The sequence below is a fragment of the Papio anubis genome, chromosome 17, assembly GCF_008728515.1.
Source record: "Papio anubis isolate 15944 chromosome 17, Panubis1.0, whole genome shotgun sequence".
Taxonomy (NCBI): domain Eukaryota; kingdom Metazoa; phylum Chordata; class Mammalia; order Primates; family Cercopithecidae; genus Papio; species Papio anubis.
In genome coordinates this window covers 71,520,147-71,535,538 of record NC_044992.1, presented here as the reverse complement: position 1 = coordinate 71,535,538, position 15,392 = coordinate 71,520,147, and the positions used below count along the sequence as shown (strand labels likewise).

Here is a 15,392-nt window from a genome sequence, read left to right as displayed (position 1 = left end):
CCGCCCCCGTCATAGAGACCACCCACATTGCCCCCCAGGAGAGCAGCAGCAGCCCATGGGGCTGAGCTCAGCGTCGTCCCCTGTGGATGTCACAGCAGCCTGGGCATGCGGGTACTGGGATGGACCCCGTGTGCGGGTGGGGAAACTTAGGGCCGAAGAGGCGATGCAGCTCGCCCAGGGCCACACGGCCCCCGAGCTGGGCTGTGAGCCCCGACACCTCGCCCTGGAGCCCTCGCTCGCACCCTGGCAGTCAGTTTCCTCCTGAGTGCAGGGCCTGGGGCTCAGTCAGAGCCCGTGTCTGAACTCTACCCCCATCCCCAGACCGACTACTTCCACCTTTTCATCTGCGTGGCCATCGTGGCCATCTACGGGGATGATGTCATCGAGCAGCAGCTGGCCACGGACCAGATGCTCCTGCACTTCGGAAATCTGGCCATGCACATGAACGGGGAGCTCGTTCTCCGGAAGGTGAGGCTGCCCCAGACGTGGGCCCCGCCCCACCCTGCCCCCAGAGCCCCAGTGCCAGCGGTTAGTTCTCAGGAAGGTGATGCTGCCCCAGACATGGGCCCCACCCCCAGAGCCCCATCCCCACCGGCTCATTCTCAGGAAGGTGAGGCTGCCCCAGATGTGGGCTCCGCCCCCAGAGCCCCATCCCCACCATGGCCCCCCAGCACGTGCCCTGCCCCCACCCGTAGCACTGGGGGCTCCTTGCCAAGGCCTCGCAGTCAGCACCTGTCTTGGCCTGGCTGTGTCACCTCGGCTGTCCCCTCACTGTCCTGGGGTGCCAGCCCTGACACAGGAGCCTCCCTTGCTGGCTGAGGAGGGAACGGATTCCCCGGGGCTGACGGACAGGACAGGTACAACCCAGAGCTAGGAACCCTGAGGAGGAGGCTGGACCCAGGGGCAGGGTAGCCAGAATACTGGAGGCCTTGGGCTTCGGCCCCTCCCCCACTTCCCAGACTCCTCCTGGAGGTGCTGCCCGTTAGCTCTGTGGTTGTCCTCAGGGCAGTGAGGGGGCGTCCTGAGGTCAGTGGTGCCCCCTGGCACAGGACGCAGATGCTACAGGAGGTGAGAGGCTGCTGGGGTGGGGGGGGTGCAGAGCAAGGTGCGGGGGGAAAGAGAGGGGTGCTGCCGAAGGGACAGGTGGGCTTGGCTGGGCGCGGCCCGGCCCTGGCTGGTGTTGGTCCTGTTCACCCTCCCGATGAAGCCCTTTCAGGGACCTTCCTCACCTTGAGCTGGCTGCCCGTGAGGCTGGAGCAAATCCTGGGACGTGTTGAAATCCTCCAGGGCAGCCAGCAGGAGAGTCCAGCCAGCCTGTGTCTCAGGTGCGGTGGCCACACGTTCCACTGCAGCGTTTCAGGAGCTGACTTTCCTCTGGGTGGCTGTAGGTCTGACCTGTGAGCACAGCCCAAGCGCCTTGTGGGTCCTGTCACTGCAGCCACCTAAGACCCAGGGCCCGTGGTGCCAGTGATGGTGGGAGATGCAGGCAGAGCCCTCAGCCCAGGACTCAGTGAGCCCCCGAGGTGCAGGCCGTTGCTGCTGTTGCTCTTTGTTGGCCACTCCCGTGGGGACCCTAGGCTGCCAGGCTGTCCCCCGGCCCCTCCTCACCCCCCGTCCTCTCTCTGCAGGCGAGGAGTTTGCTGTACCAGTTCCGCCTCCTGCCCCGGATCCCCTGCAGCCTGCACGATCTGTGTAAGCTGTGCGGGACAGGCATGTGGGACAGCGGCTATATGCCCGCGGTGGAGTGCACCGGCCACCATCCAGGCTCGGAGAGCTGTCCCTATGGGGGCACGGTGGAGATGCCTTCCCCCAAGCCCCTGAGGGAAGGCAAGAAGGGCCCAAAGACGCCGCAGGACGGCTTCAGCTTCCGCAGATAGGTCGGCCCCTGGCACTGGACAGGGGTTGAGGGGACCTCCCCAGAGGCCCCGGGCACGGGAGGGGGTGGGGCTGGGCATGAAGGGGACAGGGGATGGTAGAAACCTAAGGAAAATGCTTTTGGGCAACTTGAGAGGAACCTTTTCATACTAACGACAAAATTAGAGTCCGGAAGTGACAGAAGTCAGCTACAGCCACCCAGAGGAAAGTCAGCTCCTGCAACGCTGCAGTGGAACGCGTGGCCACCGCACCTGAGACGCAGGCTGGCTGGACTCTCCTGCTGGCTGCCCTGGAGGATTTCAACACATCCCAGGATTTGCTCCAGCCTCACGGGCAGCCAGACAGCATCACCAGGCAATGAGGAAAGCAGAGACAGGAGAGGAAGGCCTCACTCACCCACCGCATCGAGGGCTGCAGAACAGAGCGGAGTCCTGTCCAGGGCCGGAGACATCTTTGCAAGCCAGACACACTTCCTCATGAGACCTCGTTCTCTCGGAGTGAGCCAAACACACTTCCCAAAGCTTCCCCAGCCACAGCTGGGATGCTGATGGAAAGACATCTGCCATAAAAAAAAAAAAGAAAAAGAAAAAGATAAAAAGCTCAACCCATATGGGGATAGAGAGGTGGAAGAGCAGTCAGGTTTGAGGAGCTGGGGCTTGTAATGTTCATCCATTTAAACATTTCGTCCTCCCGGTACACGAAGGGAACTCCCTGCCCAGGAGCCTGAGCCTCAGGCTGTTGGAGAAGCATCCGATGTCTTTTTCTTAGCTGGGGGTCTTCTACGTGAGGTTCCTTGGCGTTGTTTAAGGTCAGCTCCACCAAATACAGCAACCAGCTGGGGCTTGAGTGGGTTGATGTGTGCGTGTGTCCCTGCGTGCATGCATGCATGCGGGTTTGTGTTTGCAAGGTCCTCTGACGATGATCTGCCTTGTCCCAGGGACACAGTAGTCTCTTAGCTGACCAACCAAGACAAGGACACCTGGAAGTAGTTAGACTCTTCCACTTTCCTGCAGGACCTGTGAACTCAGATGTGTAAGTCAGCTTCTCAGGTGATCGGACATGAGAGCGACCAGTGAAGGAGTCAGCACTCAGGGCTCTCTGCCTTCTATGTGGGAGTGAGGTCTTCCCAACAGACTCTTCCCTACTCTAAAAGATTGTCTATCAGTTGCTCCTCCTGGGATTTAGAGATGGACAGACAAGGGCGTGGGATCTATGCTGTGAGAGTTCCCTCCCAGCCAGCTTAGAAGTGTCGAGCCATCTGCACAGAAAGCCACTCCTTCAGCAAGAAGACCAAATCCCTCCTGAAATCCTCCATCGCGTCCTTCTGGGGAGAAGAGCCCTTGATGTGCTGAGAACCATCATGGGGACCGGGACCGAGGGCTTCTTCCCACTCGAAGCTTTTCTCCCTGGAGGGTGGGCACTGCTGGGCCATGCGACTTCAAAGCAGTGTTTCTCAGCAGGAAAGAGGAGGTCACCACTCCTCCTCCTCCTCGGCTTCTCTTTTCTCCATGAACCCAGGTCCTCCAGCAGGCACTTCCAAGTTCCCAGGTCTGTCTGCCCAAGAGCCTTTTGGGGAGTCAGTGCCCCCGTCCTGGGGTACCGACCATTTCTGTCTAGCAGTAGGGGGTCCTGCAGTGGGAGTGGGGTGGGCTTCTCATCCACGTTGCTTCTGCGAAGTGAGGGTTGCCTTTGTGGGCTAGGGCGGTGGTTAGAACTTCTGCCCTGACCCTCCGCTAGAAACCAGTTATATCCATTGCCACCGCAATACTGTGTAACAAATCCCCCAACGCTCCGTGGCCTGCAACAATCAGCACTGATCTAGAGCAGGAGTCAGCAGTTTGGGGTGGGGTGATTCTTCTGGTCTAGGCTGAGCTTGCTTGTTTAGGGCCAGTGGGCTGTTAAGTCCCAGGGGCTGCTTATGGTGCAGAGGTCAGACCTGGCCCTGCTCTGTGGTCTCTTGCATCCCTCCCACAGGCCAGCCATGGCAGAGCCAAAGGCAAGGAGGGAGAGACGGCAAGTGCCTTTCCAAGCCTAGGCAGACACCGCACTTGCAGCCCTCCCCTTGGCCACAGCAAATCACGTGGCTGGGCTCAGCATTAAGGGGTGGGGGACGGACCTGCCACTTTAGCATCCCCTCTGCACAGTTGGGTGGCAGTAGGCTGAGAATTTGGAGAGCTGAAGAACTGGGACTCTGGAGAGTCTGTGTCCTAATAATGCCTGCTTTGGAGCACTCCTTCCCCACTCACCCTCTCCAGGAGAACAGCGTTCCTGATCCTAGCATTTCACTAGATACCTCGTGCCTTTGAGCTGCTGTGTTTGGGAGGGAGGAAGAGGGTAGGCAGGTCCAGGGCTCCCCTCACTTAGGAAGGTGCTAGTAGAACGCATTCCTTCTGAGCCTCCTGGCCCTACAGCTTCTCACTCCTGCTGCTCCCCAAGACCTGACCCAGACCAGTCAGCTGCATCTCTGCACCAAGTACCACCCCCGCCATGCACTGCTCGCACCTCACGCTCCCCATGGGCTGGCCGGGACCCCAGTGAGGTCTGCACCTCTCCCACCTGCCAGGACCTCGGAAGCCGTGACCTGGATGTTCAGGGCTTGGTGGAGGAGACGCTGCTCCGGGGGGATGGAGAAGCCCCGCCCCTCCGCAACTCCCTTAATCTGGATGCAATTAGAGGAAACCAGCCAAAAACCCTGCGGCAGCTGTTGCCCCGGGATTATTCCCAGCCAGCGAGAGGCATTAGGGCGATAATTCAGTCATTAGACTTCTAGCCTTCCCACCGCCAGAACGTGCAAATAGGGGATAATCAGCCCTGCACGGCCATCCTCAGCAATGCTGCTTATTTAACCCATTTTTTAAAATGACACTTAATGTTATTGGCTGGCGTACGTGTGTGCGCATACTTAAAAGTTGACGCGTGCTACGGCCCTCCTGCTAATGTCTGTGCTGACAGCGTTACCCGATGTTGCTCAGGGCCTCTGGGAAGAGAGGGCACCTTTGATGTGGGCGTGCTGGCACCCAAGAGGCCGCGTGGTCAGGCTCGATGCTTGCCGGCTCTGGAAGGTCCCGCCAGGGTTGGGGGGTCGGGTGAGCGCTCAGAGAGATCTAGGGAGGAAGCGAGGAGCCTGGTGTCCTCACCAGGTGCAGAGGGGAATTGTGTTCTGCTCCAGAAGGTTCTGACTCAAGTCTCAGCCCCTAGGACTCAGAACTCACAAGTCATGGACCAAGTACGGAGGGAGGGAGGGCCCCAGCCCACCCCTGCAGAGGAGGAGGGTCTGAAGGTGGGAGGGGCAGCTCCATGAGCAGCCACTGTTCCTGACCAGCCAAAGTGTTGGGCGCGGGGGCAGGTTTCCATGTCCAGGAGGGAGAGGACCTCCACCCTCTGACCTTTCAGTTTTCCGTAGCAGCCCAGTCAAGCTTTGCAGGGGCGGGCAGGGCATCAGGACAAGATGAAGATGCTGGTTCTGGAACAGGCCTCCCCTTGGGCTAAGGGGCAGTGGTTAGCAGAGGTTTCCCAGCTCTTTTGGAGGCCACTGGGAATAGAGGTGGGGTGGCAACAGGAAATGGGGTGCAGGCTGTAGACCACAGTGGGTGGGGTGGTGCTTCCGTTCCTGTAAGGTCCGCCCTCCCGAGCCCCCTCATCTGCTTCTTGTTTGGCAGAAATAGCTCTGGGGCACAGCCACTTGATGATGGGAATCTGCTCATGCCATGCCCTCTGGGGAAGGAAATCGCGCTCCTTGTGCAGCCTCTCCTTTCCCCTGCGGGGGTGCTGGGGGTGCCAGGGCTCCACCCTCGGCTTGCTGGGCAGAGGGAAGGAAGCACCTCCCTGTAGGCTCTGCAGAGGCCCCTGCAAGGCACTTTGCCTCAGAGGAAGGAGGAGAGGTCCCCTGGGAAACACACACACACACACACACACACACACACACACACACACACGTGCAGGGGTGCAGCCTAGGTCAGTGGGGCCAGGACTGGCTGCCCAGCTGGGCCTGCCCCATTCTTGGAGTCCCTGAGGAATGAGCCTCAGGATCCACTTCGTCCCCTGTTCCTAAGCCAGGCTGCATGGCCATTCCGGGTTTGAAAGCATTCTGCCCTGTCTCCAGTCAGAGGGAACTGCCCCCAAACTAGAAAGCTAATTTCCCCTGAAGGTTCGTGAAGCCAGAGGCATGCCCTTGGGGGCTGGTCGGGGGTGGTGGGGCCGGGGTGAGAGGCGGTGCTGTGGAAGGGGCCTGGCCCCTGCTGCCTGCGACTCTCCCCGGGTGTGCGGCCTTCTGCCTCCTTCAGGCTCAGTTTCCAGCCTGTAACGAGAACAACGAACGATACCTGCCTGCCCAGGCCACCTCCTGGGACCGCAGTGGGGACTCTTAAGTGTAAAACTGTCATGAGGATGGTTTATGAAGTCCCAGGGACCACACCTGCACTCAGGGAAGAGACCGCTGACCTCAGCCATCAGCCGTGTGCATCGTGAGGGGCGGCGAGCTCAGGACGGAGAGCTCTCCCCTGGTTCGGAGTCAGCACACCTGCACTCCCTTCCACACACCCACCCAGCTGTGTGTCCTCCACCAAGGGCGAGCCTCTCCGTGACTCTTCTGTAAAATGCACCCCGTTTTGCCCACTCATGCCATGAGACACATCCTCAGCCATCCCGCCAGGCATGAGCGCGTGAATGCACGTGCAAAGCTCTCCACCAGAAGGGTGGTGTGGGCCCTGCAGGTCCTACCCCTCGGCCTTGAAGCTCCCTCAGGCTGCAGACTCTGGCCTCCCGGGTCTGAACATTAGAACCGGGAAAGGGGTGTCCCTGAGCAGAGCCAGGAGTGCAAACAGCCTTCAGCCTTCTGGCCTTTTAAGTATATTGTGTTGCGTTTCCAGGTAGGAAGGTAGCATTTCAAGTTCAAAGAGAGATGAGTCATGCAACCATCTTTCCTCTAGCACTTTCGGGGTAAGAAGGACAGTTTTTCTTATGGTTTAGGGGAAATTTTCATGAAATTTCCACCATTACCAATAGATTACTGATGTCCATGGCAAGTGATCTGTTCTTGGTATTTTGTTTTGTTTTGGTTTGGTTTTTAAATGTAATCGCCCATTGGTCAGGCCCAGGACTGGTCACCATGAGCTCTGCTAGCCACGGCCCCAACAATGCTTCTGGCTCTCATGGATTCCACAGCAAATAAAACTGTCCTGAAAACAGATGCACGCTGTACAGTGCCTCTAGAAGGTCCGGTGGGACTTGCTGGCTCGAAGCACGGCAGGCTCTGTGCTGGGCAAAGAGGGCCCCGTGGCAGCCCAAGGGCAGCCTGCAGACTCCAGTGTGCCCTGCTTCTCCCGTGTTCCGAGATGGAGGAGGGGAAGGTGTAAAAGAGCTGGATGGGGGCTGTGGGGACCGAGGGTCCCGGGAGACTGGCCAGGGACTCAGCAAGCGCCCGCTCTAGCAGGCCTTGCCCTCTGGGCTGTGGTTGGAGAGCACTAGGCCTGCAGGGTGGGCTGCGAGGAGGAAGAGCAGCTCTGGACCCCGGGCCCCAGCAGGCAGCGATGGGAGAATTGACGAGTGCTCGCGGGGTCTCACACGGGAAAGGACCGGTTAACTGAGCAACTGGGAGCCTCGCTCCCGCCCCAGTGCCTGGAAACACAAACAGCATTTTATTGCACCTTGGCTGCCAGGGCTCTGGTTTCAGGAAAAGCCTCAGTCTTGCATTTGTGAATTTTTAAGGAGGCAAACAAGGTGAATTTGACCTTGCTAGGAGTGGGAGTTAGGGAACATTCAGGCTGCCCCACCAAGCCCTTGGAACGGTGCAGCAGGGGTCAGGGGAGGGATGGGCAAAGGCGGTTGACCAGAGCGGGTCTTCTGGTCCTCCGGGAGCATGGAGGGTGGGGGGGAGCTCCAGCTCTTCATCAAGCACCCTTTGGGGTTCCCGGCTGTTTTCTGTGGTTCCGTGTGTGTCTTTTCCCCTTTTGCCTGGCGGGAGGCTGGAGGGGAACATGAGTAACTCTTTTCTGCATCACTGGGGTCTCATGTCTGAAGGGCCTGTCTCACCTGCCACCTACCTGGCCTTGGCCTAGACATCTGAGTGCCTCATCACCTCCTCTCCACAAGCCCAGGGGTGCCCCTCCTAAGGCTGGCTGGGCAGGTATCACGGGCCAGGCCCCAGGAAGCGCAGCGGGCTTCCCCCAGGAAAGACAGCAGAGCCAGCACTGCCTGCCTAGGGAGGGCACCCACTACCAGGCATGGCTGGTGGCTCCGTTTAAAGAAATCTTTGTCCATGTGGGACTGGGAGGTGCTTCCCCATCCTGCCTGGAAGCCACGTCCTGGCTCTTACCGTGGACTCTGCAGCAGCCATGGTGGCCAAGTGAAGACGGGGGAGCCTGGTGGCTCAGGGGCCCCTGGTGTCACCACCTCCAAGGCAATGGGACTGGACAGGGCAGCTCCTCAGGGAGGATGATCCCACCCTCACGGGTCAGCCCTGCAGGGGGACAAGGCCCACCACGACTCCACCTCAGGCCACCAACTGGACCTGTCCCACCAGGAAGGTCCCTTCCAATCTGTCTGGCAGCTGGTTCCCTGGGTAGGCCCAGACAGGCAGCATCATCCTCATGTTCGTCTCTGCTGTGCCCTACTTCCCCCGTAAATGACAACTGTGTAGTCACCCACACCGGCCAAGGGGACACAGGTGCCACCTGGTGGGCCACTGTCTTCAGGGGCCCAGCTCTCTGTTGTCCCACAGCCCTCGGGGCTGGCAGTGCCTGCTCAGTGCCTAGGGAGTGCTCTTGCCACACAGCTGGGCAGTGGGCATGACTCAGTGTTTACACCTCAAGCAGCCTCACGGGCTCCAGAGGGGAGCTTCTTTGGGGTCCTCGTTCATGAGAGAGCATCCTGTGTGCAGCCCTGTTCTGGCTTCGTCCTCATCATTCATGCATTCATCCTACAAGGACCATGGCACCGTGGGCTCGCTCCAGGGAAGCAAGGCGGGAGTGCACTGGGGCTACTTGGGTTCCCGGGACAGACACACGTGTGCCCTGCACACCCTCAAATGAGCAAATGAGCTGGCCCCTGGGTGAGGCCATGTGGACCCCCACGGCTTTGGGGCCAGCTGGGCAAACCTTGAACCCCCAATTTCTGCGTGGCCTTTGGCTGCCCTCCTTCTCCAAGGTGTGACTCTTACTCCAGAGACTCAGGTGAGCAAGTGTCCTTTACCTTATTTTCTCTCCATCAAACTGAAATCCATTGTGATCCCCCATAGCCCAGTGCAGTCTGTTGTTATTAGGGGTGTCTCCCTTCCTCCCTGTGCCCAGGACAGGCCATGAGCCAGAGGTACAAGGGACCCCAGGCAAGACGTGGGGCTGTCCGCTCCTGGTTCTTCATCGTCATGGGGATGCCCTTTGTCCAAACCCAAGGAATCCCAGGACGTCTGGCTTTGCCACTTTGGCTGGGACTCAGGTACCCGGGCACACCTGTGTCTGTCCCCTCCTCGTCCCAGTGAGGGGGACCCTCAGTATCCCCCCCCAACATAGAACAGGAAGATCTCAAGCCAGCCCCCTCCTCCAGTTTGACTACTCTCCCTCACATCCACCCAGAGAGGTCCAGACCTGTGGCCACTTCCATGCCCTCTCCAGACTAGGAGACACCTGCTGCTGACCTCATGGAAAACTTAGATTTTGACATTCTCATGCTTCAGAAGTGATGGCTCCTCCTTCTTCCCCCCTCTGCCACCTGCGGGCCTCCTCTCTGCATCTCAGGAGAACAACCAGATCTTTGGGCTCCTGGGGTATGTGCCATGCAGTTTAGATGAAGTGCTTTGAAAATATGCCATTCAGTCTCTGACTAGGAAAATAGGCCCGATTTGACAGGTCCGATGCCATCAGCTCTTCAACATGAGACAAAAGAGAGGATTTTATGTTTTGAGTGATTGGAGAGAATGATATAATAATTTTCTGAATTGACATCTGGATGTTGAAATTAGGATGGTGCAAAAGGGGTACAGGGCCACAGGCTGGGTACAGCAGCCAGCTCCCCACGACGCAGAAGCTGCTTCAAAACCCCCTCAGCAAAGAGGGGCACATGCAAGTCAACAAAGTGGGAAGCCTTCGCCAAGGCCACACCCAAGGTCTACTGATTGTCTACCCAAAGTTCATTGATTCCTGGCCATGAACAAACACAACAGAAAAATACACTGAGGGTCCTAGTGGCTACAAGTCAATGGTGAATTGGCACATGGTCTAGCAGTTTTTAAATCTAACAGTCGAGTATGGCAATGGGCAAGGGCCAAGAAGTCCTTCTGAGATGGGAGGTCTCGCTGTATTCGGGCTCAGTGGAGGTCTGTGACCAGTGTCTGGACACTAGCTACAGGGGACCGGGCAGAGGATTCTGGGCAGAAGGCAAATGTCTAAAAGTACTTTGGAAGGGTAAAGGACGGGAGCCTTGTTTAAAATAAAGACTGAAGGATAATAAATATCATCCAGGTTTGTAGATTAATGGAGAGGGCACCATCTAGCCATTCTCCACTTTTCCAGTGCAGAGAACTGGGCAAACGCGCCAGTGGTCACATGAGGCACTGCCACAGAGCGAGCACCGGGAGACCCACTCTAGACCACTGAGCTCTTGCTGCCGTCCACTCTGCCTCCTAGAATTCTGGGGTTCTGAGTGCGTGCCCTTGGTGGGGCCTTCCTCTTTGTTGCGAGAGCTGCTGCTCAAGGGGCCTCTCCCTCTAGCCCAGGATGTAGAGGACCCGTGAGGACTACACAAGTGCAGGGGTGGGTGCGGGGGTGGGTGCAGGGGTGGGTGCGGGGGTGGGTGCAGGGGTGGGTTCCCTCTCTGCAAGCAAACAACCAGCTCAGATAAAACCAACCATGACCACATCGCAGGTGGGTGGCACCTGGGTCACCCTCCAATCACAGCCCCTGGAGCAGTTTCCAGGTACCTGGCCTCCACCGTCTATTCCACTCACCTCCCGCTGATGTGGACAACTTTAGAAATAAAGTGCCAGGGACCCCAGACCACCAGGCAAGAGCCCAGGTGCCCCCGGGAAATGCCACCACCCACCCCACCAGCAGGGTGGGGTCTAGCTCCTGAAACAGTCTCCTCCGAGCAAGTGCTGCCTTTCTTCACAGCCCAGGCGCCCTCTTGGTTGTTCGATAAATCCCCAGGTTCTGCACCCTGACTCATGTAGATGGGAGTTTCCCCCCACCCCCCCCCGCCCGGTTCTCTGTCTTTCTGCCTGGCTGGGCCACAGATGAGTTCCCCCCAACCAGGCAGACAGACGGAATTGGACTTTTAGGGTCAGAGGCAGCCAGCCTGAGACGGAGTGCGGTGGGGGGTGGGGAGGGTGTTGGGACCCAGGCAAGGGGGTGAGGACATTCCAGGGGAGGTGAACTGCTTGTTTCCTGGGAGGGTGAGACAAAGAACTGAGCTCTTCCAGATTTTGCCGGAAATGCAACCAGAGCTATTGATGGGGTTGAGGATGGGGTCTTTCGGGGTGGACGAGTCCCAGGAGCTGGCTTCAGATTACTGGTTAGCGCAGGTCAGATGAGGAGCTGCCCCCACAGGTGTCACTCTAGGTGCCCACAGCAGGGACAGCACCCCCTCTCCCTGCCCCGCGGGAGCTGGTCGCCTCCCACTTCCTGCCTGCAGCTTCCCCTCCTCCCCCTCCCCACCTCTCTCTGCCCCCTCCCCACCTCTCTCTGCCCCCTCCCCACCTCTCTCTGCCCCCTCCCCACCTCTCTCTGTCCCCTCCCCACCTCTCTCTGTCCCCTCCCCCGTGCAGTGGCCTCAGGGTGGCCACCCACCCGCTCCTCCCGGGGGACGTGAGAATGTTAGCGAAAGCACCGTGCCCTTCCCCTCCACCCTCTGGAGCCTTCAGGGCAGCCCCAAAACGGTCCCAGTGTCTCCCAAGGGGTTGGGGACCCCGGAGTCTGAAATCCAGCTGCTGGTTCACAGAACTGGCCTGGCCTCTGAGCCTCTGCACCGACCCTCCCACCCCATCAGGCACCTGAAGCTGATCCAGGACACCAAGGTCTGTTTGTGTTGGGGGGCTGCCAGCTCCTCAGAATCTGGCCCAAGATGGTTTTCATTAGAGGAGACACCCCACCAGAAAGCATCCCAGAGATACCTAGAGACCCCCTGTGGCTTCCCCAGAGTGTCCCCTCCCCTCCCCCCTACCTGACAGACTATCACGCCCACAGCACGGACCCCCGGGGTGCTATCCTTTCTAGAAAGCAAGTTCCAAAGGTCGGGTTCGGGCCTGCTTGGCACAGGGAGGCTTAGATAGAAAGCGGGACTCTCCTCTGCCACTGCCTGCCAGATCCCGGCGGGCTCCCGGTGAGGCTGGACCCGCTTCCCCACCCCCTCCTTCGTGCGGTCCTGATGAAGGCGCCGCGTTTTCCACTCCAAGACGCACAACTGCTGTGGGGTTCCTGCAGAGCCCGGGCTTGTCCCCGGGAACTGCTCTCCTGGGACGCAGGGCGGCGGCGGCCTCCCGGAGCCCCCGGCCCACCTGAGGCCTTGGGGGCGGGGTCCATGCGCCGCGAACCCCGCGGAGCCAGGCAGGAGGAGGCGCGTGTGGGCACAATGGGACCCCGCGTCCTCAAAATAATCCTCGCCGCTAATTCCCATTCCAGCAGGAAGAGGCCGGCGCCGCTCACATCCACCCCATTTTCCGCGGAAGGGGCTTTAACAAAGCTTTTCTTTTGATTTCACCCCAGCGGGCGCGCGATCCCGCCCGGCACACGCCTGGCCTCCGAGTCTGTCCAAGTCAGGGAAGGAGGGAGAGGGAAGGAAGGAGGCGGAAGGAGGCGCGTAAAACGGGAGAGGGCTGGAAATGGGCACGGGGGAGGGGAGGGAAGGGAGGGGAGGGGTGCGAGAAGGGGCCGCAGCCCCCCGGCCCAGTCATCCAGCCACATCAGGTGTGCGTCAGGTCAAGGTAATAACCTGGTGGCGGTGACGGAGGGGGCCGGAGAATGTGCTAGAGCAGGCCGAGCCTCAGACAGTCCCAAAAGTCAGAGGAAACTCCCCACGTCCTGGCGCCTCCCACTTGCTGTAATTCCCTGCAGTGACCCATCCCTCCCCCAACCAGGGCAACGCAGGACCCACCAGGCCCCGGCCCCAGCCCCCTCTGAGCCTTCCACCCACTCTGCCCAAGGCGACACACAGCCCAGCCCTGGAGCCTGCCTGTAGCCGGGGCACCGCACCACTGGCTCCACCCTCACCCTCAGCCGCCAGCCCCCGTCTGTCCCTGTCCAGCCGACTCGCTCTCTATAAAACCCGAGCAAAGGCAGGAGACGCTCCCGCCTCAGAACAGCAGCAGCACCGCGAGCTCCTTGCAGCTCCCTACGGGGCGGGGGTGCAGGAGGCCACAGCGGTGACCACCAGGGCCAGGGCCCAGCAGGCTGGGAGCTGCTGGCGGAGTCCTCACCAACCCAACCGAAGTCCAGTCTATCTGCCTGATGGTCCCTTGTCCTGGGGACCCACAGGCTTGCAGGGCCTGTTTTTCTTGAAAAGAAGATAAATTATTTGGGTCACTCTTATGAGTTCATGGTGCTGTTTGGCCTTTGGCAGCTTGGCTCGGCCAAGCTGGAGCAGGAGGAGACGAGAGACAGGCAGCCTGGCGGACAGGCGCAGATCCTGGGCTCTGTGCTCCCGCAGCCTGGCTCCAGCCCCTCGCCCAGACCCTGGCGCCGACCCCCAGTGGAGGAACTGCCCATCAGGGTGGGTTACTCGGCTCTTCCTTCTTGTGTGGGGTAAATGGACCTCCCTGTCCAGTGCCACACCCCTCCCAGGAGGCTGCAGGAGATACCCCCCAGGGGCGCTCCATCAGATGGTCCGCCTGTGTGAATAGGCCTCCTTGGGGAAACCCTGGAAGAATTGTTAAATATCTCAAGGTGGGAAGGGGACGTCAAGGTCATCAAGGCCCACTCCAGGTGGGGCACGACCCTCCCCACTTTGGGCTGCCCTTTCTTTCTCCAGGGCGTGAGGAGCAGGCCATGTGGTCTGGACTCACTGTGTGACCTTGGACGTCATGTCTGCCCCCTCTGGGCCTCCAGAAGTGCCACCTGTATCCGTGGTGGGGGAGGCTGGTGAGGGTCCCCAGCCAGACTGCTGGGTTCGGCCCTTGCCTTGGGAGGTGAGGGTGGGAGGCTAGGGCAGTGCTGAGCCCGGGGCTGTGTCCTGCTTAGCCCTCTCCTTTCCCAAAGAGCGGTAGAAGCACACGTTGAGCACCTGTTGCATACTAAATAGGAAGAGAATTTTTTTTCAGGGGGAGCAGGCTGGGGAAGGGAATACTTGTTCTTGTCCACATGGAGGGGCAGGAGCGGAAGGTGTCACAGACAGATCAGGTCCATAAGGGCCAACTTCCCAGCACCAGCCCCTTCCTCCTCTCCCACCCCCACTTCCCCATCTCACCCCAACTTCACTTCTCCCACATCTTACTGCATCCCCCACCTTATTCACCATCCCACGCCGGCTACGTGGCTGCCCCCACACAGGACCACCTCCTAGGGCCTCCCACCCCCACTCTTATATTCTTGAAACCACAGACATGGAACCTTCATGCACCTGTAAGCTTAGAACTTGGCTGACTTTCCAAAGTGTTGAGCCACAAGAGGCCTCACACCTTTCCTGGAAGAGGAGCCAGCCCCAGGCCAAGCCTGGCAGCTTCTGGGCCGGGACAGCCTCTTCCAGGACCCCCCGTAACCCAGCCTGCCGGACCAGCCCGCTGCCCCATTGGGAAGTTGCCTCCCTCCCCCTTGTCTCGTGGCCACTCCTGGATCGCAGCACCCCTGGGGGTCAATGCACAGGGAGCTGTTCACCACATGGCCAGACCAGGGGTGTCCCTTCCTCTTGTCCTCCATGGTGTATGTGAAGAATAGTGTAGGGAGAGTCCCTGCAGGGCTGGCTCTGGCCCCAAGGCATTTGCCTGGGCTGCTATGGCAAAGGCCTGTCCCCACATACCATGAGACGTCCCTTGTGGAGGGCTTTGGATCAAGGGCTCCCCATGGCCCCAGGAGACATGTGTTCAGTATGAGGAGAAAGGCCTGGGCTTGAACCCTGAACTCCTGCTTCACAGCACGTCCTGTGACCTCCCTGTACTTAGTGTCAGCCACTACGAACCTGGTTATCCCTGCCAGAAACTTTGGGGGCTCCAGTGAAAGGAAGTTGGCCTCTCCCCCACATTAGTGCACCCACAGCCCTCAACCTCAGGGCCACGTGCTTGGAGAGACGCCCACTCCTGCACCCCAGCATCTCTGTGCACACCTAGCATGCCCTGGTCCTTCCCATCACGACCCTCCCCACATTAGCCATGCAGTGCCCCTGTGATGCCCACCCCAACCCGGGAGCCCGCACCCAGCCTGGCCCCAGCTGGCAGCCTCCTCGTGGTGTTTGCTGGATGATAAATGAATAAATGGGGGCCTCCTGGATGCTTAGCAAATACTGCCTGAATGAAGGAACGTCGCGCCAATACAGACACACGAGAGTACACAGACCATAAAAGTGGCCGTGACAAGTGCTGATGGGCTGATAAGAGATCTCGG

General features: G+C 59.5%; 1 protein-coding gene across 5 annotated transcripts in view; it reads left to right on the top strand.

Moving 5' to 3' along the window:
• Positions 1-4,794, top strand: part of TBC1D16 (TBC1 domain family member 16) — a 98,074-nt gene extending 93,280 nt beyond the window's left edge. For 3 of the 5 annotated variants that reach the window (XM_031657843.1, XM_003913531.4, XM_031657841.1), the window contains 2 exons: positions 322-468; positions 1,629-4,794. In XM_031657843.1, the coding sequence (XP_031513703.1) occupies positions 322-468; positions 1,629-1,877 (396 nt within the window). In that variant the 3' untranslated portion in view covers positions 1,878-4,794. Of the gene's footprint in view, positions 1-321; positions 469-1,628 lie in introns of those variants that run through there. The other 2 variants (XM_031657842.1, XM_009191397.3) reach the window with 2 other exon arrangements.
• The last annotated feature ends 10,598 nt before the right edge of the window (positions 4,795-15,392 follow it).